This window comes from Taudactylus pleione, unplaced genomic scaffold (assembly GCF_031769625.1).
Source record: "Taudactylus pleione unplaced genomic scaffold, aTauple2 ptg000127l, whole genome shotgun sequence".
In the NCBI taxonomy this organism is placed as follows: Eukaryota; Metazoa; Chordata; class Amphibia; order Anura; family Myobatrachidae; genus Taudactylus; species Taudactylus pleione.
Window position 1 is genome coordinate 14,181,429 of NW_028284529.1, and position 25,479 is coordinate 14,206,907.

Genomic DNA, 25,479 nt, shown 5'->3' on the forward strand with positions numbered 1-25,479 from the left:
AACATGGTGTATTGAACATTTTTGGTTGAAATGTTGACTTGTTATTAATAAAGTTGCAGTGTAATTTATTTGAGTTGCATATAATCGTCTTTGTATAGAAGGGGTGGGGGATAAATCCAATTCAATGTCACAATGTGCTTTCCACGATTTAATTAATAAATCGTGGACGGTGGGTACATACAGTAGGTGGGCGATGGGCATTGGTTCCAAACCGTAGGTGGGCGATGGGCATTGGTTCCAAACCATAGGTGGACGGTGGGCACATAGGTGGGCGATGGGCATTACTGGGCAAACAGAGATGGTCAGTGTGTGCAGGGCTCAAATCAACGTCCACTATGCATATGCAAAACATTGGTGGCCGGTGGGCTTTACTGAGGAAACATTGGTGACCAGTGGGTATTGCAGGGCAGCTGATACTATACATACCTGCTACACAATCGTGTCTGCTGCTCACGATGCTGCTCCGCTCAGGCGCTGTCTGCAGAGGGCGTAGACAGGAAATTGTCACTCAAGTGACTGGACTCGGATGAACGATGCATTGCATGCTGAAAAACACGGCACGATCAGTATACGAATACGAGGGATAATATGGGCTGCACATCTGATCATATGATCCGTTTTAGGATCTGCGGGAGCACACATCAGATTGTATTCTACTTTAAAATGCACGATTTCTACATGACTTATCATACGGCGTGTCAAGAATCTGGCAATCGGCCCGAAATCGTGCAGGTGTATGGCCAGCATTACTGTATAATTCCCTTCTTTTGTGCAACACGAGGTCAACTTGAAACACAATGAAATATCTGTACATATAACCTAAAGGTCCCTACACACTAGACAATATTTTGAACGATTTGGCCAATTCCAACGCATTGGAACGACAAATCACTCAAATCATCCAGTGTCTACGCACTATAGGCCTGATTCAGACCCGCTCGCAAGCGGGTCGATGGTCCCCCACTGCGTATGCGCATGCGCGAGACCCGTCCAGCGACTGCAGCTCAGTTGCTACGGGTCTCTCTACAAGACGGGGCGGTTGTCGATGGTGAGTGGCAGCTTGCCCCATTTTGTAGGCAGGGAGGAGGGGTGGCTGCACAAATGCAGGAGTTCCCTTAGGAAAGCCTGGCGTTTGTGAGCGGCCCTACTGACATCACTAGTGAAGTCAGTAGTGGACTTCCTGCTCTATCTATTAGAGCAGGAAGTCCACTCGGGCTTGCGGGAGCTGAGACCCTACAACAGGTTCTCGTCACAAGCACGATGGTCGCGATAATGCTGCTGATGGACTCCAGGCCTCTCGCACAAGCTGTGGGTGGTCACCCACAGCTTTGCAAGTGGGCTGGAGAAAAAAAAAAAACACGCCCTGATTCAGAGCGAGCGCTCGCCAGCAGCGAGAGGCTCTGAATCGGGCCCGATGTGTGCTCCCACAGAGTCGTCCATCTCATCTTCAGATCATTTGTACATGCAGGAAGATCTGTCAATCTCGTTAACGATTTGCCACAGATCGTGCAGTGTGTACACACTACCGAACGATCAGGCAATACGGTTACATTATATAGTTAATGATCTAACCACCAAACGATGCAATAAATATAGTTTGTTAGATTACACAGTGTGTATGCACTTTATAGTTTGCCCGAGAGTTCAAGGGAAATTGTTGACAACATTGCATTGTTTGCAAGTCGTTTAGTGTGTACCTAGCTTAAGAGCCAAATAATTTGCACAGATTTAAAATGTTTCTATATACAGTAGAGCAGATTATATTCTTAGAACTAGCACATTGCAGAGCCTGGTGAATGATTCCATTTGTTTAATACTGTACATTGCTTCATATCTCTAAGCTCAACTGGAGTCCCTTTTTATAAATATTCTTCAATTCTCCTTATTATACAGTATGTGCTTATCCTATGAACAAAATGTTATAGGTGAATTAAATAGATCTCTAGCCATGACTTGGGTGCATCTAACCAAGTGCTACATACAAGTTAACTTTCTCAGATTAAAATATTCTCATTGCCATACAATGAGTGCTTTAGATACAAACTGCCTAATATTTTGCATTCATTTGTGTTTTTATTAAAGTTATTTTCATAAACTTTGTATTATGCTATTCTTTTTACATTTTAACCTTTTTTTTTCTTTTCTATATTTTCCGGGTAACCTACACAGTTCATTTGCGGCTATATTTTTCCTCCTATGAATTGTTAAGATTATCTGAAGGACTATTAAAATTCCTTATTTAATCCTGACATCATATCCTGAACACCAACTGAGAAATTTTCTGTTTTTTCTTTTATCAAAAAGGTCCACCAAATTCTATATTCTCCATCACCCAGCCTCTAATACTTTGCTATCTGAACCCAGTGAATTAGTTTGGTAATACAGCTTGCACCTTTAACCTCCACTCAACAGACCATGTATTGAAATTTGTTTTTGAAGTTCAATGTGTATGTGTGTGTGTATATATATGTATGTATATATATGTAGTATATATATATATATATATTAATTATAATATAATGCAGCGGCACTCCCAGTGCTTTATGACCAGAAGAATAACACCACAATAGGGTAGTTCTGTTCCAGCTAGTGATGTATTGCTTCTTCATCATGCACCAATACCATGGGCTAGATTTACTATCCCGCAGTTTGTCAAAACCGCAGATCGCTTGCATTGCAGTGTGGTTGCACTTTTTTATTTTTTTAAGCTTTGCTCCCTGCTCTGAATCAGGTTCTCTATTTGCTGACGAGGTGTTTCAAGAACAACGTATGCTACGGGCAAGTGACTTTTAGGAGGAGATATATCACGCCTTCTAAAGAGTGAGGAAGTTGCCCATAGTGACCAATCATAACATGCACTTTCAGCCACGCTACATGCAGAGGCTGAGCACCTATATGTTACTCTATCTGGACTATCAGCTTCCCGACCGCACCGCACACAGTCACTGTGGCACCACCACACCACAAATTACACTTCTCAACTGCGCAGACCACAGGCGAGAGTGTGTGGGGGGTGAGCCAGGGAGCAGAAGGACGTGCGACTGGTGATCCAGGCTCCTGTGGCAGATGAGGAGCGGGTGTACACCCCAGATGTCTGGCCAGGGCTGCTGAAAAGGGGGGCACTCTTTAACCAGGCCCAGGCTTGTTGGAGGGATAATTTTCCCTTTTGCAGCACTGCTTAGGGGAACAAATTCTCCTTTTGCAACATGCAACAGCCCCCCCCATCTTTTGCAGCACCCAGTAATTTTTATTTTTATTGGAGTTGGACTGGTCATGCCTCCCGGATTTGGGCCCCACCACCACAGTCCCTTATTTTGCTAGTAGGTGGCAACCCTCGTGCTGACCCAATTTCCTAAAAACTAGAAGACTAGTGGGCAAGTTCTCTTCTTGCCAATCTCTTTTATGCAAGATAATGGATTATTCTCTGGAAAAAAAAAAATGTTTTCTGCCAAAATGCCTTTTGCATGTTTGCCACATGACTTATTATTTTTACCTTTTTATAGTCTTCTTTTTTCTTCTTCTTTTGCTGTCATATTGCTTCACTTGCCTTTATCGTTTATTGTGAACGGATCATTATTTGGTTTAATTTAAATCTATGGACAGTTAATGAACTCCATGTTTTTAAGTTGTTTTGTATTTCCTTTTATGCAAGTACAGTATTGGTGTCTCACTAACATGACTTTAAAAAATGTTCACTAATCTCAACGATTTGTTCCCTAGGGCCTCCAAGATGGATCTCCGAAGTGCCCTGAAAGAATGCACTTTGGCTCTTAACTTATTTCTAAACAACAAGTTTTCAGAAGCTCTTGAATTATTACGTCCCTGGTAAGTGGATTTTTTAAAGTTAAAATATATTTGATATCTCAGTTGAACTTTCCATCATCACTTAGCAGTTTTTTAGTTTCTTCTTTATGTAAAAAACAAACCCTGCACTATTGTAGATGAGCACTTTCTGTAGCCTCCTGTGTCCTCATAACTAAAGTATACATAAGTTGAGAGAACTATGCCATACTACCTGTAACATACTGCCTGTAAAATAAGGTGAGATAACTATGCCATACTGCCTGTAACATAAGGGGGGAGAACTATGCCATACTGCCTGTAACATAAGGTGGGATAACTATACCATACTGCCTGTAACATAAGGGGGGGGATAACTATGCCATACTATGCCATACTGCCTGTAACATAAGGGGGTGGGACTATACCATACTGCCTGTAACATAAGGGGGGAGAACTGTACCATGCTGTAGATGAGCACTTTCTGTAGCCCCCTGTGTCCTCATAACTAAAGTATACATAAGTTGAGAGAACTATGCCATACTACCTGTAACATACTGCCTGTAACATAAGGTGAGAGAACTATGCCATACTGCCTGTAACATAAGGTGAGAGAACTATACCATACTGTCTGTAACATAAGGTGGGAGAGCTATGCCATACTGCCTGTAAAAAAAAGGTGGGAGAGCTATGCCATACTGCCTGTAACATAAGGGGGGAGAACTATACCATACTGTCTGTAACATAAGGTGGATGAACTATACCATACTGTCTGTAAAATAAGGTGAGATAACTATGCCATACTGCCTGTAACATAAGGTGTGATAGCTATGCCATACTGCCTGTAACATAAGGTGGGAGAACTATGCCATACTGTCTGTAACATAAGGTGGAGGAACTATACCATACTGCCTGTAAAATAACGTGAGATAACTATGCCATACTGCCTGTAACATAAGGTGGGAGAACTATGCCATACTGCCTGTAACATAAGGTGGGAGAACTATGCCATACTGCCTGTAACATAAGGTGGGAGAACTATGCCATACTGCCTGTAACATAAGGTGGGATAACTATACCATACTGCCTGTAACATAAGGGGGGGGGGAACTATACCATATTGCCTGTAACATACTGCCTGTAACATAAGGTGAGAGAACTATGCCATACTGTCTGTAACATAAGGTGGGAGAGCTATGCCATACTGCCTGTAAAAAAAAAGGTGGGAGAGCTATGCCATACTGCCTGTAACATAAGGGGGGAGAACTATACCATACTGCCTGTAACATAAGGTGGGAGAGCTATGCCATACTACCTGTAACATAAGGTGGGAGAGCTATGCCATACTGCCCGTAAAAAAAAAAGGTGGGAGAGCTATGCCATACTGCCTGTAACATAAGGGGGGAGAACTATGCCATACTGCCTGTAACATAAGGTGGGAGAACTATGCCATACTGCCTGTAAAATAACGTGAGATAACTATGCCATACTGCCTGTAACATAAGGTGGGAGAACTATGCCATACTGCCTGTAACATAAGGTGGGAGAACTATGCCATACTGCCTGTAACATAAGGTGGGAGAACTATACCATACTGCCTGTAACATAAGGGGGGGGGGGAACTATGCCATACTGCCTGTAACATAAGGTGAGAGAACTATGCCATACTGCCTGTAACATAAGGTGGGAGAGCTATGCCATACTGCCTGTAAAAAAAAAAGGTGGGAGAGCTATGCCATACTGCCTGTAACATAAGGGGGGAGAACTATACCATACTGCCTGTAACATAAGGTGGGAGAGCTATGCCATACTACCTGTAACATAAGGTGGGAGAGCTATGCCATACTGCCCGTAAAAAAAAAAGGTGGGAGAGCTATGCCATACTGCCTGTAACATAAGGGGGGAGAACTATACCATACTGCCTGTAACATAAGGTGGGAGAACTATGCCATACTGCCTGTATGTGGCAGACCCAGGTAATAGTAGTATCAATCCATATCAATTCACTGATGCATTTGAACTTTTTTAATTCAGTACAAAACTTAAAAAAACAGTTGGCCTGATTCTGAGTTGAAAATACAGTAAGAAAGAGCAAGCAACTGTGTACCTGGACAAACCATGTTGCAATGCAGAGTGCAAATACATACATTATTTTTGCATGTGGAGTAAATACTGGCTGCTTCTGCCTGTAGCCCACAAATGCTGTCCAGCTTTATTTTTACACTGCAATTTAGATTTCAGCTTGGACACACTCCTCCTAAATTTAAATCTCTCTGCACATTTGAAATCTGTCCCACCTGCAGTGCTACATGGTTTTATCAAAGTGCATAGGGACTGCTTCAGCACGGAACGCAAGTCTGCATACGCACACACCCAGCAGCTGCGATAATATGCTAATGAATCCAATCGCAAGGACACGCAGCACAAGAACCAGATGCCCACCACTACATAATGCCGCCCACTTCCCTTTACTGACATCCGCAATACCTTGCTATACAGCGAAAATATCGGTAACGACAAGAACCATCGATTCCATTGGCATAAATAGTGGTTGACCTGACCTCACTCAGGATTTGGGCCCCTTCCTGTGTGCATCTAGAGCTCTGGCTGCATCTTCCGTCGCAGGGGCTTAATTATGTGCGCCCCTGTAATGGAGTTCAAACGCACTGGCATGTCTGTGTTTCACTGACAGCCCCCATCACCACCCCCAAATGGTCACTTTCTGTGAATGTGTTCTGAGACTGTGTGCTCCCTGCGATCGCCGCTTACCGATGGCAGTGGAGTGTTCGTGCAATGCATGCTAAGAATGCAAACATCGGCCAGTTGTGTGCAAATTTGCGGCTGTGATCCTTGTTGAATCAGGCCCATAGTTCTTTACTCTCATTTGCTTTATTGCCAACTCAGATCAGGCCTATAGTCCAGTGATCAAAATCACTGATTGTCCACCATCCAGTGCTTAAAGTCGTCCTAGAGACGTGGTTATACAATAGTTTTCCCAGTTCAAATAGTATCCCCAGTCCTAGAGATGTGGGTACACAGTAGCACAATCTTCTTCACATTACACTGCACATAGTGCCACTAATATAGTGGTGTCCCTTATTCATGTTATGAAACACATTACTGCCCCTTTTACACAATGCCCACATTAGTGCACCTTATACACAATGCCCACAGTATTAGTGTCCCTAATACACATAATACCCACAGTAGTAGTGCCCTCAATAGTAATGCCCCCAGTAGCAGTGCCCCTTACACAAAAGAAAACCACACAATACTTACCTTAAGCCCCGCTTCTGCCTCAGCTGCCATCTGGTCCGACTGCTCCTTGGAACTATGGGAGACACGTCATGACGTCTATCCCTTCAACCGTAAGGCAGAGCTCAGGAGTGAACTCCAACCTCTGGCTGCCTCTGTAGGGAAGGAACCGGACGCCCGCTGTGCCTCTTAAGCACTGGCCGGGTAAGATGGGCTGGAGGAGGCGGAACAAATTGACGGGAAGCAGTTCCTGCCCACTATAACCCCAGCCACCATCGATATAGGAGCTTTTGTACTGTATATGATGATGCAAATGTTACCATTATACGGTAAAGCTGGGTACACACCTGGCTGACGGATTGGTTGTTTGGCCGACCTACCTAACAGTTGGTAAGTGCATATACACTTACTAATTGCCCAATATGTCTGCCAATAGAGCCATTTGAATATGCCTGAGCGCTTGTGATGTCATAGTCAATGGATTCTGCGGATGACATATTAGGCAGTAGAAGGGTCGGCCGTGCAGACAGCCAGATGAAACTATATATCTGCAAGATATTTTGTCATCGACTGTGCTGCAGGGTCGAACAGATATGTCTGTGAACTATGTCATTCCCAGACATATCGGGTGTACATACCTGCCAATGCACCATCGTGATATCGTTTGAATGCAATGAAATTGCTGCAAATACATACTTGTACTATCTATTAAATTGTCATTAGTGGTCTGAATTATGTAAAATAAAAAACACCCCCTAGTTAAAGATTACCATTGGCTTTTCCGTGAAAACCAGAACATATGTGAGCCCTAGTATAGAAGGATTATAAGCATAAATATAGGCTATGTAATGGAACGAAAATGTAGGTTGAATTTGGTGTGCTTATATTTATGTCAATTTCACATGCATCGGTGTACAAGGAATTGAAGGGATTGTTCTGCCAAACTTTGATCTGTGCTACAGTACATGTATGGTGGATTTCATGTAGTGATAATCAGGTGATGTGAGACTATGGAGTTCTCAGGGAGGAGAGGGAGAAGTACGTGAGGACCTGCGCTGGGCATCTCAGTCTAAATTACACTTTACCTGTAACAGTTGCTCAAAACACTGTTTTCCCAGAAGTTATCATATGTTGTTTATTGAAAATGTTACATGTTTCTGATATGACGTTTTTTTTTTTTTGTTTAGTTTTATTTAGTTTTTAAATATTTACCCTGTCTTATACCTGATTAGCATAAATGCAAATACATGGTTTTACCTCCACAGGGCTAAAGACAGCATGTATCATGCTCTTGGATATAGCACCATCTTGGTTATGCAGTCAGCAATGACATTTGAGCCACAGGATATCCAGATGGGAATTGGTACAATGAAAGAAGCTTTACAGACGTGTCAAAAGTACAGTCTTTTTTTTTTTTATTTATTTTTTTTAAGCTAAGCCAATTTACTATAGAGATGAACAAAAGTTTGCTTTGCCAATCCACACTGTGTTTGTAAATTAACATTTTGCAAAGTATAGGGTCTTTGAATTGTTAGCACAATGACAATCAATTAATTGTGTTGTGTGGTGGTTTTGTGGTAGGAACACAATTTCTGCCACGGAAACGGAATTAGATGAGCCCTGCCACTGTTTTGCTATTTGGCAATGCTAAACTGTTGCAAGGCATGCTGGGATTTGTAATTCAACAACAGCTGGAGGGCCACTTATTTGCCTAGCCCTGATCTAGAATGATGGTAGAAATGCTTATGCTGATCTTGGGGAATTTATAGCGAATATAGCCACATAGCCATGCTAGGGTTAAGTTTTATTACAATGTGTACACATCTATCCTTTAGTAAATTTAACTATAAGTTTAAAGTAAATACCTGAATATTTCCTCATCTTAAATAAAACACTACATTTTTCCTTCTGAGAATATACATTGAAGCTGTTCATAAAACCTAATTATAGATCTAGGAGTGACCTTTTCATTACTGCTGTCATGTAATGGTTTGATATACTTATATATAAGCTGTATATGGGTCATACATCCCAATTACCAGTCTGGATGCAATTGCCCCTGCATGAAAATGAGAAGAAATAACTGCTACACTGCAGTCCATATCTAAAGTAAATGGTCATAAGCAATCGTCCGGAGAGAGGTGCTGCAGGAGCTATAACACCCCCAGAAGTAAACTGTTCCAGGTGCCGGTGAAGTACCTGGTGGTGGATGCGTCTTCTCACTGTCACTTGCAGTTGGTGAGATCTGGTGCCTGAGAAACACCAGAAAGAGTGGTCAGTAAAGGCAGATGAAAAATATCATACTGTACAGTATATAAACTGATGAGAGAAAAGATTGTCTGGCAAAGTAGGCCCATACTTTGCTGTTTTGTATATTTTCACTATAAAATGGTCCGACTTAGCAGAAGGATCTGTAATAAAACCGTACCACCCAGCCATCCTGATTCCAGTGTGACCGTTCTGATTTCTGGGATCTGTCTCAACTTCACAATGTCCCTCCGTAATCAAGAAGGTTGGGAGATATGGTATTTGTTCAGATCCTTTATTAAGTTGGAACATTTATTGAATATTGAAAATGCACAGAACAGTAAAGCAGGTAAATACTAGTGTGACGTATGGGCTTACTCTGCCATAGTCCTATCTCTCATCACACCATTGGTGATGTACGTAAACCATCGGCCCTATGAATCCGACCCTATGTTCTCTCCAGACGTACTACACTTTATGGAAAAGGCTTTCAGAAATCTATAGTGTGCCTTACTTGCATATATTGTAAGCTTCAAACAAAAAAATAAAAAAACTATTGACTGGTAAAAAAAATAAGAAATGTTTTCAATGTCTTGTTTTTGCCAGGTTCAGGAAGAGAAATTCTGTGGTGGAGTCCTTATCTAATCTAGTGTCAAAGCATGCAGGGGAACAACTATCTGAAGGTACTGTAATAATGAAATTATTGATATATTAGTGATATAAATATAACGTTTTGGGAATGTACCCATTCTCCTTGCATTAGCCTAATGATAATCCTTCCACATAAAAATATGAATCTTGCACAAAATAGATATTCCTATTGCTATATAAAATATATAGCCTGCTATCTATTTGACATAGTCCAACACAGACTGCACAGTTGCAATGAAATAAAATTGCAAAAAAATGGAAAAAAGACCTGCGGAAATATGAGGCATAGAAAGTCGCCATTCTGCTTCGCAGAAAGCCTCCAGTTTCTTGGAGAAAAGGTCCTGAAGACAACATGCCCTATACTTAGTGGCCCTTGTGCTAGCCACGCAGGACTGTGTTATCGATTCCTACCTACCTATACACTCTAAAAATTGTAGCTGTTTAGCGTTATGAGTCGCACAATAAATAATTGCTTTCAGACTTTGTGGTTCCAAAGCACAAAAAGTTATTATTCAACATAAAAACAGATAGTTACACGCTGTTATCTAAATACAATTAGTGCAGATAATTTATACAGACCCAAGGTACAGTCGTTACATACGCATGTGCTCTGGACCCAGATCCCGGCATCAACGATAAACCCTCAGTCAACAGCAAAGCAAGAAGACTGCGATCTAGTTTCAGAGAGCCCACATATATACCCTTACAGAGATAGGCAATACAATAGAACAGGTTGACATGACTCCTTTGGTTTTTCTTCCTGGTTCTTCTGTTACAGTATAGTTCATAGGTCAGTTCGTATGGTCACAATCCAGCCTCCAACAGATCTTTGTGTCCATTTTCCCACTGCATAATAAATCTAAGCTGGCTACATTACAGAGTACATTTTAATGCTTAACTCTCTATGATCCATAGTTTGCAGACACATGTTGCGATCTCCTCACCGATGATACCGGAAATCTAAAAAGACACAGTGGTTTAGATTGACACCAAACACGGTCTGCTTACCATGTACTAAACCTTAGATATCAAGTAACATTTATTTCACAACATTACTAACACTGAATAAACCTTGAATATTACACTTCAATGCTAGGGAACTTTTTTATGTAAGTGTGCAGTGTGTAAGTATTGGGGTATTGAGAAAAGACGCTAGCTAGCGTTGTGCGACTACGTGTTTGTGGAGTACACCATGGTATGTGTTTTGCAGGGTTGATTATTTTATATGTTTTAGTGACAGTCTGAATTTGTTTAATGAGGACTTTTAACATCTTTCTATTGCATGGGAATTGCACAACGCTAAATAATAGCATCGCCATATGTACTTATAATGTGCGAGATTAGCTAAAATGGCTCTGGGCAGCCAGTCGTAAATTGCCATCTCATTGCCTTTCGCAAAATGGCGTCGTGCAGATTTAATTTTGAACCGATTCTGTCTCAGCCAATTATCCGGCTTCGACAGTCCACCCTTTGATAGCAAACAACATGCTATCATACTCTGATTTTAAAATTAATTTAGGCTTACATTATGACATATTATTTAATGTTATTATGGGATGGCACAAGGTGGTTCTTAAATCATCAATAATGTGTCTCTAGGAGGGGACATAAAACTACCCTTATACGCACACCGTGGATCTTGGGAGATCATGGGAAAGATGTGGGGATGCACCAATCCTATAAAGGAAGTCTTGAGGGGGAATAGGGACTTCCATTATTTAAGATGTCTAAAATTAACATTTCATAATACATTTCATGCATATCTAAATCTTATACATCATATGATGGTTCCTTCTAGTTCAGGGTTGTAATGCAGTCCTACATTTACCTCAGTATTCATATTGTTACTACTGACCACCATCATAATTTCATTCTTTCAGTATACCTTATCTTTACATTTTCCACATTTCAACACAGTAGGAACACACCTGACACATAAGCCAATTACTATGATGACCACCAGTATGAGGATCCGGAGTTTACCTATGCTCGCAATCATTTCCTGGACCCACTCTCCTAGACCTGAGAACCATTTCACTGGGTTCAAGCAAGAAACAGATTCCTCTACCTTCTCCTCTACTTCAGCCACTGAAGCATTATGGTTCTTTCGAAATTCCCATTTTAACTGCAGAATTTCATCCATCTTCCGGTCTATCACCTCCTTGGGATCGCTGGTATCGTTTGTAATGTAAGTGCAACATTTTACACCAAATTGGGTGGGCAACGTTACACAATGCCCTCCAGTGACAGCTGTTAAATAATTTAACACTAGTCTATGTTGCACGAGATATTTTTTGTAAGCTTGCAACTCCTTACCTATGTACCTGAATGTGTCGTCATACATCTCGTGATATTATCTATTAATTTAGCAAGTTCTTGGATATATCTAAAATTTTGTGTACCCCGAGTGATCCTGGTGGGATCCAATGCTACCAAAACTTGAAAGCCAGTTGTTTCACTAATTAACTGTGTGGCTTTATGCACGTCACCAGGTATCATATTTCTTTGGTCTCTGTGTTCACACTGTGTGTGAAGATATGGTGATGGTGTGTTTTTATGAATACCAAGCATTTCCCCATGTGTAAGGATCATAAACTCTGGAAGTACTCTTCCCAGATAACACAAACCTTCGGAACTTTGAGAGAGCCACTTACGCTTTTCTTCCACATATAAAATATACATCATCGGGGTGGACATAAGGAATAGAATGCATCATAATCATCCAGCACATTTCCCTGACAAGTGATCCTATCTCAGGTTCTTCCATCTGGCTATTACACGTTTCTGGTTGTATAACCCTAGCACAGTACCCTTCTGGTATTCTGCCAACCATTTCTTTGGTGTTACTTAGTGTATATTTATACTGGAAGTGTCTTCCACCCGACCTAATTGTGCGTAACAGTTCATAATTCATAGGCTCATGATCAGCTCTTAGTGAGAAGGTCATCGTCTGGTTATTCCCAGTCACCTCCCAACTTCCTGGTTCATTGGAGTTGGTGATGTTCAAACATAAGTGTTTTATCTACCTGGTACTGGTGGAGCTTAAAATGGGGTGGTTTGGTGTTAAGAAATTTTCCATCCAGTGTCTTCCCTTTTTGTAATTCTAAAATCTCAGAGACATTTAATGGAAATGGCACTAATCCTACATTATGCTGTCCTTGGGGCATGTGAGAGCACACCCAACAGTTGGTTTGGTTTAAAACTTTGCCCACCATGGTATGATAATCCTCTAAAGGATTACCCACCCCAATACTGGTTATACTTAGGTTGGCACTGTTGGATGCATCTCTCATTTATTACGGACCCACAGAACTCACACATACAATAGTCCTCAGACGATAGACCTTCACACTGTCTCTGAGTATCCAGAATAGCAGATCTCTTAACAATTACCGTACTGGGTTTGGTCAGATACCGCCCTTGTGACGATTGCTCCTTCTCCCGACTCTACTCCATTTATATCACCATCAGCTCCCCTCTCTGTCCTCTGTCCTCCATCACAGAAACCAGAGATCCCGAAACAACCCAAGTAATGAGGATTCTGGGAGAAAACACAAAGATAACCACAGCAGACCAATCCATTGCTGAAAACACTGATCTACAAATTTCTTTAGCGTAGGTATCTCACTGTAACCTTTAACCTTCCCGGAACAGACTCGCAATTGACAGGTCTACGTTATCTGTCTCGATTCAGCCTTGTTTCTCCATCGGTTGGTTGTCCTTCTTACAGTGAGTGGAATGGATCCAGGTATCTCTCTCCGCCACCTTCAATGAAGTTGTACTAGTCAGTAACACCTGATACGGAATCTCAAGTATGTATTAGTGTGCACTGACGTGTTTTCTAATTGGGTTGAGGCATACCCAGCTGCCACTAATACTGCTGCGTTTATTGCCAAGAAATTTTTTCAGGAGTTTGTATGCAGATATGGTATCCCTAGAATTATTGAAAGTGATAGGGGTACTCATTTCACAGGTGATGTCTTCCAAAACATGTGTAAGTTGATGGGTATTAATAGTAGACTTCACACCCCTTACTGACCGCAAGCCAGTGCGAAGGTGGAGAAGATGAACAGAACTATTAAAAATAAATTAAGTAAAATCATGGCGGAATCTGGACTGGGCTGGCCAGAAGCACTACCGCTTGTCCTTCACAGTATCAGGACAACTCCTAGACCCCCTCTCAATCTGTCCCCCTTTGAAATACTGTTTGGTAGACAACCTCATTTGATTATAAGTCCACAGGAAATTTTGAAAAGTAACAACGCGGTATCTCAGTTCCGCCACTTGGGCCGAGTGTGGTGGGCCTAAAGATTCGGCTTCTATAACGTCCTCGTCATTTACCACAGCATAACCTGGACATAACTCTCTAGTGTCAGTTTGTCTATGACAACTCCCATCCGTGTAAAATGTCACATCTACATTTTCTAAAGGTGTGTCCCATATGTCAGGTCTTGCAGTAAAGGTTTGATTCAGATATTCCATACAATCATGTGCATCAATATACCCTTTTGCCAGCGACTCACCTCTCTCCACCCTGTGCATCATGTTGCACATATGGTAAATACGTAGTTGGGTTTAACGTACTGCACCTTTTGATGGTGATGTTTGCAGGTGCTATTAGGGCTAGTCCCCATTTTGTGAACCTAGCTGAGGAGACATGTCTGGTTTGGGCAGAGTTTAGCAAAGCAGATACAGCATGGGGAGTATAGACAATCATATCATGGCCTAATACCACATCCTCACTCTTACTAACCAATAGAGCTGTTGCTGCAACACTTCTTAAACACGTTGGGAGTGATCTTGTAACAGTGTCCAATTGTGCACTGTAGTATGCTACAGACCTACTGGCATCACCATGTTTTTGTGTGAGGACACCTGCTGCACAACCATTAGCTTCCGTACAATATAAATCAAAAGGTTTTTCATAATCGGGTATTCCCAATGCAGGTGCTCTTGTCAGACTATCCTTAAGATTAAGGAAAGCCTGCTCTGATTCCTCTTTGTGTATGACACGATCGGGCTTTGAGGAAGAGACTAAGTCCTGTAATGGCAAGGCCAAAATAGAAAAACCTGGGATCCACATTCTGCAGTATCCACACATTCCCAAGAAGGTACGAATTTGGTGTTGGTTCTGCGGCAGTGTCATGGTCTGTATGGCTTGGATTCTGTCATTTGTCAGATGTCGTTACCCCTGGGTTAGGCAATGTCCCAAGTATTTAACCCTGGACTGGCATGGCTGCAGTTTGTCCTTAGCAACCTTGTGTCCTGTTTGAGAGAGATGAAGCAATAAAAGTTTAGTATCATTTAAATATGACATAAACGAATCAGAACATAACAATAAATCGTCCACATATTGTATTAGAACAGATCCATTGGCAGATTGAAAAGATTGTAAACAGTCATGTAAGGCCTGGGAGAAGATACTGGGGCTGTCTATGAAACCCTGGAGCAATCGTGTCCATGTGTATTGTACATCCCTGTATGTAAAAGCGAATAGGTACTCACAGTCAGGATGAAGAGGTACAGAGAAGAAAGCAGAGCAGAGGTCAATGACCATTAAATTGGTTGCATTTGGTGGGATCTGCATAAGAATGACAGCTGGATTTGGCACTACGGGAAATTGGCTCTCTACTACCTTATTAACTCCTCTACGGTCTTGTACCAGCCTATAACCCTTCCCACCACTCTTCTTCACAGGAAAGACGGGACTGTTGGCTACACTTGCTGTACGGACTAAGGCCCTGATTCAGAGCCGCTCGTAAGCGGCCGCTCGTTCGTTCTGACCGATGTTCACACATCTGCGCATGCGTACGGATTTTAATACGCATGCGCGAACCAGTCAGTGCGGCCGAAAAAGCGTTTGTTCGCTATATAGCGAATGCCTGCTATTTTGAGTGACAGAAGGAGGCGTATGTGGGTGGTAACAGGGGAAGGTGCTTGAAAACGGGGGTGTGGAATTAGATCGCAGGCGTGCTTAAAGGTCAAAATGGGCGTTTTAAGGGAGTGCATAATTAATACAGCAGCGTCATTGACCACGTCACTTGGTTTTTTTTTTTACTCCGAACTGCTCGCAAAATTGCGGTTGAAAAAACCAGCCACAAGAATAGCGAGCATTTCATACGCTGTTCGATGTACTCAATTAATCTAATAAATAGCGGACATGGCGTATGGTGCGAGCGGCAAGGGGGCGTATTTTTCAAAATTACAACCGCAAGTTTTCCTCGCTCGTTCAGACTTAGAGGCGTGAACAGACCGCAATTAGCGAACGGTTCATTTGAATAGCTACCCCTTGTTTTAGAACGAATGACCGCAAATAGCGAGCGGCTCTGAATGAGGGCCTAAATTCCCTGCTGTAATAACCACTCAATTAAGGGATAAACCCCTAACTCTACCTCCTGTTTTAATGGGTACTGGGGAATTTTTGGAGCTTGCCTACCACATTTTAGATTTACCATTATGGGAGCTACATTTGCCATTAATCCAGTGTCCTGTCCATCCTTGGTCTAAAGTGAATCTGGAATTTGGGATAACATTTGATCTACCTGAGCTAGATTTTTACCTGAACCGGTAGAGTGATACATTATCCTTTAGGGAGTGTCCAACGTATCCCTCACCTCGTGTGCAACTCTCTCTGAGATATCTTGAAATACACCATCAGGGGTACAATATATGACACATCCCATTTTACATAACAAATCCCTTCCCAGTAGGTTAGTAGGAGCCACTGCAGCCAGGAGAAAAGAATGCCTGGTATGCAATGGCCCGATAGTAACCTCTGTGGATTTAGTTACAGGATAATGTTGCACTTTATCTGTTACACCCATTGCTGGTACTGTCTCACTGGTCAAGTAAAAAAGATGATCATGCGCTCCTGGTTATGTTGTGGTTAAATAGCAGCTTTCTTATAAATGGTCAGACACCTGGCCAATTAGCAATTAAATCAAGTAAAAGAAGCACTGTGGGAACTAACAATACATATGTAATACTATACCAGCTGAGGTGAGACAAACAAACAACACTCAACATACAATGTCACAATAGATGTATATAGCGCTTTCTGTGAGGAGTTAATAGTCCTGGAAATCAGTTGTACCCGTGACTGTGCGGCGGTATGGCAAGGGTGTAAGTGCTGACCCTACCTTTCCCTATGCTCCTCCGTGCGGGGTTAGCATTGTCCGGACTCCTGCTGTTCAGTCAGCTGCTGGTCTGCTCCGCTCACCGTTAGTGAGATATACGATGCGCCGGGACAGCCTCCTACTATGGTAGTCCTGCGACCGTCTAAACACCGCTTCCTCGTGGAGTTCAATTACCGCGCTCACTGCCTGGTGACGTCAATCGGGTTGTGGACACCAACGCGTTTCATCCTTTCGGACTTTGTCAAGGTGCTTCAGGATTGCACTTGTTCTCCTTTTAACCTGTTGTAAGCTTGCTGATTGGCTTGTGTTTCATGTCAATCAAATAAGCCTTCTAGCTGGATATCGGAGGAGGCGGCTGGATAATTGCCAAGTGTGCAAATCCTTGGGTGTATGTGTATTGTGACATTGTATGTTGAGTGTTGTTTGTTTGTCTCACCTCAGCTGGTATAGTATTACATATGTATTGTTAGTTCCCACAGTGCTTCTTTTACTTGATTTAACTGTCTCACTGGTCACCTGTAAATTAGCGGGAAATTTTATCACTGATCTGGTCGCCCCTGTGTCTACTAGAAAAGGATGTTTAGTACCAGCTACATCAACCATCATCACCGGTTCTTCCCTAGTACTTCCCGTTAACCTGACTATCTGTAGACTACAAGTATGACCTGACCCCTAGCGTTGACTTTCACTCTCCAATACAGCATTTAAGGCCACAATTGGAGCTGGTGACTGTTGGAAATTTCCTGTACTCTGTGTATATCCCTTATGTGGATATCCAGGTACTCCCTGGTTAGGGGGGTCCTACCTTCTTCACCTTACAGTTCTATTTACATGTCCCACTTGGTTGCAGTTAAAGCACCTTCGTGAGTGGGGTGAGTGAAAGGGTTGCTGTGTTGGTTGAGTTGTAGAGAAAGATTGTAGGTGTGGATAAGGATTTTGAGGGTAAAATGGTGGTTGTGGATAGTATGGGTTTTGTGGCTGTGTGTGATAAGTGGGGTAGGGCTGTGTTTGTGGTGGTGCAGGATTGGTGAGGGCGTGTAGCTGTGCAGGTGCATATGTGTCTGGTGGCTGTGATGTTACATTGATTTCTTCTAGAGCTTGAATACTAACAGCCATTAGCTTCTCGCTTTGGGTCTCTCTCTTTTTGAGGATGTTTTTATCATGTTCAATAGCAGATTCCATGAGTGTGTCTACAGTAACTCCTCTCCAGCCAGGTAGTGAGGTCTGAACTCGGGTCTTTAGATTGTCTTTTAGACCATCCATAAGTACTGTGATGATCATTCCCCTGTGATGAGTGCTTTCTTTAATATCCTCTATCCCAGTGTCCTGGGTGATAGCCTGCAGAGCTCGGGTACAGTTATCCTCTGCAGATTCACTCTCTTTTTATTTTATGGTGAAAATTTTACTCCAGTTAACTACTACTGGAAAATATACACCCAATTGAGTTATTATGCGGGTAATGTTAATTTGGTTACCCTCGTCTGTTAAGGGACCATCTCCATCCAATACGCAATCCGTGATAAACTTTTTCACGTCGGTATTGTGTGGAAGGCACACCCTTAACACCACTCGCCAATCTTTATTGGTTGGCTTGTGAGCATTACCCACATTTTTCAAATATCTTTGGCATTTTGCTAATTCCTTTTTAGGGTCAGGGAAATCATTCATTATGGAATTTAGCTCAGCTCTTGTCCAAGGACAATGCATTGCTACCCCCTTGTGGGCACTACATCGTTCGCATCCGCATTCCCATTTGGAACAGGTATTGTCCGAATGGGATGCAGACCGGCCGCACTGCTACCTTTGACCTTGTTACCTGGCTGGGGATTTAGTCTATTACTGCTACGTATATGGTTAACAACTTCCTCTATGGTTGCAGGGGATGTTAATACTTCCTGTACTATCACTGATGAAGATGGGGCCACCACTCGTGCTTGTTGTGATGGAGCATCTAACATGTGTACAGCATGGGAAATGGCAGACATAACAACAAGTTCATCATCCACATCATAAACATTTTCCTTGTGATTACTCAAGAGAGGGTACAAGCTACTTGTTAAATTTTTATGTGTTTTTACATAGACTGTACCTGCATCCCCATCTGCATAGGGTGGTGGTGGTGCGCGTGAACCACTGGTAATACCTTCTGCAACGCTACCTTGCTGTGCGTGCGCGCTATTTTGAGGCGCGCGCGCACCGCAGTTTAGCGCCGCGTGTGCTCTCTCCTGTATCGTGCTCGTGACGCTAGTTTGCATCGCGTGCACACTTTTAAGCCACACATCCCCCTCATGCTGCCACAACTTTAAACACTCGTTATATTTTATCTTTTTCATTCGAGAGTGCACCATACAGATGCTATCTCGGACATTATTCAATAGCTCCTTATCAAAGCTGCCAATTCTAACACTCTTCCTCGTCATTTTAAACCATACATCACAGTACCTAGTTGCATAAGCACTGCACCTACTATGCATAATATGCCGTGCCGACCCAAGCGGCACTTCCAACAGCAGCACATCATCTAACATCTCTACTGTTTGCTTGGCTCCCATTCTGGGAAAATAACCCTAAGCTTTTCAATAGGGATTTAGACCGGTGAAAGAACGTCAAGGCTACTTTCACTTACATGTGGACGATATTAACAGAATGCGCCCACACACCTATGGAAGAATAACCAGGCTGCTTCCACGCACATAATCCCTTTTTGACTACCTTTCAACTGCTAGCATTTAGGCATTCCAATAGCACCTGCCATTTTCAGTGATTTCATCCACCCTCTACGCAGTTCACAATCACAATTTGCCACAACTGTGCGGTTCAATTACATTGCTCAAATAACCCTAACTGATCACTGAATACTGCAATCAAACTGAGAGACGATACCTACAACAAGGACAACAAGTACACCTGCTTATGTGTATAGACTGCGGTAATACACATTTTCCCAGATTATGGCAACACTGATCAAGATATTTACAACAATGCTATCTATCAATATCACAATGCAATCTCAACGGCTTTGTTTGAAACACGTGGCATCAATACAGGAAATCCGTATACGCTATTGTGCGACTACAATACACAATAATGCGACTACTACACAAAACGTATTATTACCCTTATGCTATTGGGCGACTTCCCCTTTTTAACATGAAATTCTATCAACGAAGGAAAACAAGCTGTTGCCTCCCTTGTCCCTGGATTCTAATCAGCGCTCCTTGAACCACACAATAACGGGTAGCGGACTCTCAGCAACAAAGTTGTAGCAGATTTTCGACGGCACAATGCGTTCTTTCCTGCTATGGCGCCTCCACCCTTTTGCTGAGAGATCGCTGACCGAGTGTTACCAAGTGACCGGTAACGTGATTTCACACTGTGAGCCCCCAACTATCGATTCCTACCTACCTATACACTCTAAAAATTGTCGCTGTTTAGCGTTATGAGTCGCACAATAAATAATTGCTTTCAAACTTTGATTGTAGTTCCAAAGCACAAAAGTTATTATTCAACATAAAAACAGATAGTTACACGCTGTGATCTAAATACAATTAGCGCAAATAAATTATACAGACCCAAGGTACAGTCGTTACATACGCATGCGCTCTGGACCCATATCCCGGCATCAACGATGAAACCTCAGTCAACAGCAAAGCAAGAAGACTGAGATCCAGTTTGAGAGCCCACATATATACCCTTACAGAGATGGGCAATACAATAGAACAGGTTGGCATGATTCCATTGGTTGTTCTTCCTGGTTCTTCTGTTACAGTATAGTTCATAAGTCAGTTCGTATGGTCACAATCCAGCCTCCAACAGCTCTTTGTGTCCATTTTCCCACTGCATAATAAATCTAAGCTGGCTACATTACAGAGCACAATTTAATGTTTAACTCTCTATGATCCATACTTTGCAGACACATGTTGCGATCTCCTCACCGATGATACCGGAAATCTGCAAAGACACAATGGTTTAGATTGACACCAAACACGGTACATGTACTAAACCTTAGATATCAAATAACATTTATTTCACAACATTACTAATACTGAATAAACCTTGAATATTACACTTCAATGCTAGGGAACCTTTTTATGTAAGTGTGCAGTGTGTAAGTATTGGGGTATTGAGAAAAGATGCTAGTTAGCGTTGTGCGACTACGTGTTTGTGGAGTACACCATGGTACGTGTTTTGCAGGGTTGATCATTTCATATGTTTTAGTGATAGTCTGCATTTGTTTAATGAGGACTTTTAACATCTTTCTATTGCGTGGGAATCGCACAACGCTAAATAATAGCATCGCCGTATGTACTTATAATGTGCGATATTAGCTAAAATGGCGCTGGGCGGCCAGTCGCCAAATGGCGTCTCATTACCATTCGCTAAATGGCGTCGTGCAGATTTAATTTTAAACAGATTCTGTCTCAGCCAATTACCCGGCTTCGACAGTGTGTACTGTATATGATTTTAGGGTCAGTGACCGTGGTCAGCCCACAGGCTACACAGTGCTGATCAGGTTGCTTTTATATCATGGGAACAAAGAAAAAGGGCATTTTTCCCTTTCATTTTTAGTACATCCAAGAACAGCTTTAAGAAAGCGGTTTGGTTCTTCATTGTCACTCTGGTGGGTTAGTGCTTAGGTTAGAAGTGGGAACCATATCACCTATTAAGGGATTCCACATAACCCCCTGATGCACAGCAGCCCCTGCACTAGTCAACCTGTGCTGGCTACAGTAAATGTATGGTAATCCAAATACAGCTGCCAGCCCTAAAGGTAGGTGGGGAGAAAAACGTTCAAGGGTCTTCCCCCTCTACTGCAATTAGCACCAGTATTGAAAATGCAGGCGCTCTTCAGCACTGGGCACTCTGGGGCTGTGATGGCAATAAACAGTCACAATGTAGTAATGCATGTACTTTTTTTTTTTTTTTTTTGCTTGGAAGCATATGATAAAAGAAGACTTTTCAATCACTAGCTCATGAAGATATTGATTCCTCTCTCTCTCTCATTTCACCATAGTTAGAAGTTCTCTAGTGTAATAAACTAAATGATAACATCTTGTATTAGGGAAAGCATTCGGGAAGCCGATGGACGTAATCCCGACCGCCGGCTCCCCGACTGTCTAATCCCACCAAGTGTCTTTTGACAGGCTTCGAAATACCGACTCCTGTCATTAGACCTACGCCGGGTGCCCGACAGCCGCGGGCGGGGAGGGTTAGGTTAGGGGCTCCCGGGGGGGACTTAGGGTTAGGTACCCCCCCCCCCCGACAGGTTAGGGTTAGGCTAGGGGAAGAGGGGGTTAGGATTAGCCACCCCCGGTCGGAGTTTAGGGTTAGGCACTCCCCCGGGAGACTTAGGGTAGTCTGCGGGGAAGGGGGGGTTGTTTTAGGCACTTAGAGGGGGGTTAGGGTAAGGCACTTAGGGGGGAGGTTAGGGTTATGCACCCTAAAGTAGGGTTAAGGTTAAGGGGTAGAATTAGGTAGTTTATACTTACCTTTGGACGTTCGGGATCTTCACCCCTGCCGGGCTTCCGCTGTCGGGATTTAGTAAATCATACTGATTCCTGTATTAGACACTCGTTAGTTGGAATAGGGAGTAAGTACCTGATACAGTAGTTAAGTCACTGTGTTTGAATAACATAGTAACATGGCGAGGAGTTTCAGCCTGTAATAATATAAAAGAGATGGCTGTGTTCAATTTGCTGTTGTATATGCAGAAATCATAACTGTAAAACCTCTAATCCTAACAAAAAACAGTCCATTCTCCTCAAATGATCCTTGGGCTGCTTAGAATCTAATTTCAGCAACTGTGTATTGTAGCAGATATCATTTCCCATGTCCTTCACATTGTCCGATCCTGTTCTCCATTTGTTCTTCAGAGGAAATGCACGCTGAGATCTGCTATGCAGAGTGCCTCCTGCAGAAGGCTGCCTTGACATTTGTACAGGTAATGAACAATGTTACTTTACTTTTGAATGGACCTAGTTCTTTTAGAAGCACAAAATAAGAATAACGCAGCTGTGTATCTGTCCAAACATAAAGATTTTTTTCTGAATGATAATCCCTGCTACAAATGTACAGCATGGGATGTAGTCAGCATCCCGGCATGCGGGATGCCGACGGGCTAAATACAGGCGCCAAAATCCTGAACGTGTCAGGATCCCAGCAACAGTATTCCGACCGCTGGCATCCCGAAGGTATGTATCGGCAGTAAGGGGAGGGTAACAGTTAGGATGCGGGCTTAGGCACTGTCGAGGGAGTGTTAGGTTTTGGGGCGCGGGGAGGGGGAGGTTAGGCTTAGGCATAAGGGGGGGAGGTTAGGTTTAGGCACCAGGGAGGGAGGGTTAGGGTAGGGATTAGGGTTAATGCTAGCATACTTACCTATGGGTGTTGGCATCCCGACCGCCGGCAATCCATACCCAACCCGTACAGCATTACTCAGCAGCACCGTTATGGCTGAAAATGACTGAAAAATCCAAACGTTCTGAATTTGAATAATGAATTTATTATTATTATTATTATTATTATTACTATTAGCAATATTACTGATAGTATTAATAGTGATTTTGTCACTATTAATAATTGAAATAAAACAAATTCAGCAAAATTAATGGCTCGATTCAATTCAGCGCAGTGCTGAATAGCCCTGGAAGGGAGCTACCGGAGCTTTTCAATTCACCATGTTGTTTGGTCCGAAAGTTGCCAGATAAGTCTGAGAATGTCGGTTCTCTCCTAACTTAACCTGGCTGTTTAGTTGCGAGAACCAGCATTCTCCGACTAAAGTGCTGGCCGCAAGGCTGTTTATCGCCGCGCTAAGCCAGAAAACAGCCTCGATGCTGGCACTTTAGTTGGATTTCTCCTCGCTCCCTCATGGGGTGTTAGAAGAAATCCTTTGGTTGGACCAAACCGCGAGCTGCATTGAATAGATTTGGGGGCTCCCTCCCGTGGGCTGTCTGTTCAGCATCACGCTGAATTGAATCGTGCCCTAAATGTCTACTGCACATTATAGATTCATTACACAGTGTTCTATGAACACACTAGTTAACTTTAAAATAAATACTTGGTCAACTAAGATAAATACAGGTTGTATTGCTTTATTATATCATCTAAAAGTTTTATGTTTTTTTTTTGGTTTTGTTTTTTTAATATGGGATGTTAATCTGCAATTTATTAGCATTATTCAGATCTTAGAAATGTATTCTGGAATACACGTGATAGGCCAGGCATTTACTGTCTGATCAATGTGACCTTTGTATAGCTGACATGAAGGAAATCGTATCAGGTAGCTGTCTGTTCCTTGCTGGCATGGATTCTCTTTGTTATTTAACAGGGCAGTCCGTGTCATTGTACGTGTCTTACCTCAGAAAAACAGTCTACTTACTGTACATGGATGAGGCCAAGTATATGTTTGAACGCCATACATATTATATGTAGGTTGTCAGAGAAACAGTAACCGAATCCACCAGGTTCAGAATAATGGGCATGCCATTATAATGATTCTAGGTGGCAATTTCAGTTATTTCACATCACCGATAATTATGGTACTACTGCATTGCATATTTTCCTGTGCAAATCTATGAGGTACAAACGAAAAATCTGCAATATTGGTGGTTGTGAGGTTCAAACCAACACCGTGTGACCATCTCAAAATGTGAATAACTCTTTATGACTGTGCTTTCTCAATCAGGGCCTGATTAAGGTATCCAGCCCCACTAGGGACTGCTATACAATACAAACAGCATTCCTGTAATAGCCATATAGCACATAGAGCATTCTAGTGACTGCCATAGAGTGCAGAGAAAATCTTGGAGACCAATATGCAATACAGAAAGCTTTCTAATGATTACCATAAGGTATTTTTATAGCAGCAACATATTATGTCCTTACCATTACTTAATTCCTCCTGCAGAAGCCTGCCTTGACACTTGTGTAGGTAATGAACAAATGTCAGTTGTGTTTGAATGGACCCAGGTGATGCTTTATTAGGCAGACAATACAAATAATGTTACTGTGCATCTGTGCAAACTTGTATTTTTTCCGATTATAATCCCAGCTACACATTTAGAGCATTGCTTACAGCACAGTTATGGCTAAACAGGATTGAATAATGCAAATGTCCTGAATATGTAAGAAGTTAATTCATTTGAGTTGACAAAGATTCAGCAAAACTGCATTAAGTTCTAGATACATTTATACAGTATTCTGTGTACACAGTAGTTAATTTTAAAAGATACATTTATGGCCTATTGAGTGTCCATGTTTTATTGCTTTATTATATTAAAGGTTATTGCTTTATGGTTGCTGTTTTAAAGTGAGATAATCTGCAATATATTAACACGATGCAGATCTTAGAAATGTATGCTGGCATAAACATGATAGCCAGGTTTATAGTGTCTGATGAGCGAGGTCAATGTGT

At 42.3% G+C, this 25,479-nt stretch overlaps 1 protein-coding gene across 2 annotated transcripts in view; it reads left to right on the plus strand.

The window, feature by feature from the left end:
• Positions 1–25,479, plus strand: part of TTC39B (tetratricopeptide repeat domain 39B) — a 171,122-nt gene that overhangs the window by 107,644 nt on the left and 37,999 nt on the right. For both annotated transcript variants that reach the window (XM_088472626.1, XM_088472627.1), the window contains 4 exons: positions 3,721–3,825; positions 8,301–8,432; positions 9,889–9,965; positions 22,943–23,010. In XM_088472626.1, the coding sequence (XP_088328752.1) occupies positions 3,721–3,825; positions 8,301–8,432; positions 9,889–9,965; positions 22,943–23,010 (382 nt within the window). The remainder of the gene's footprint in view (positions 1–3,720; positions 3,826–8,300; positions 8,433–9,888; positions 9,966–22,942; positions 23,011–25,479) is intronic.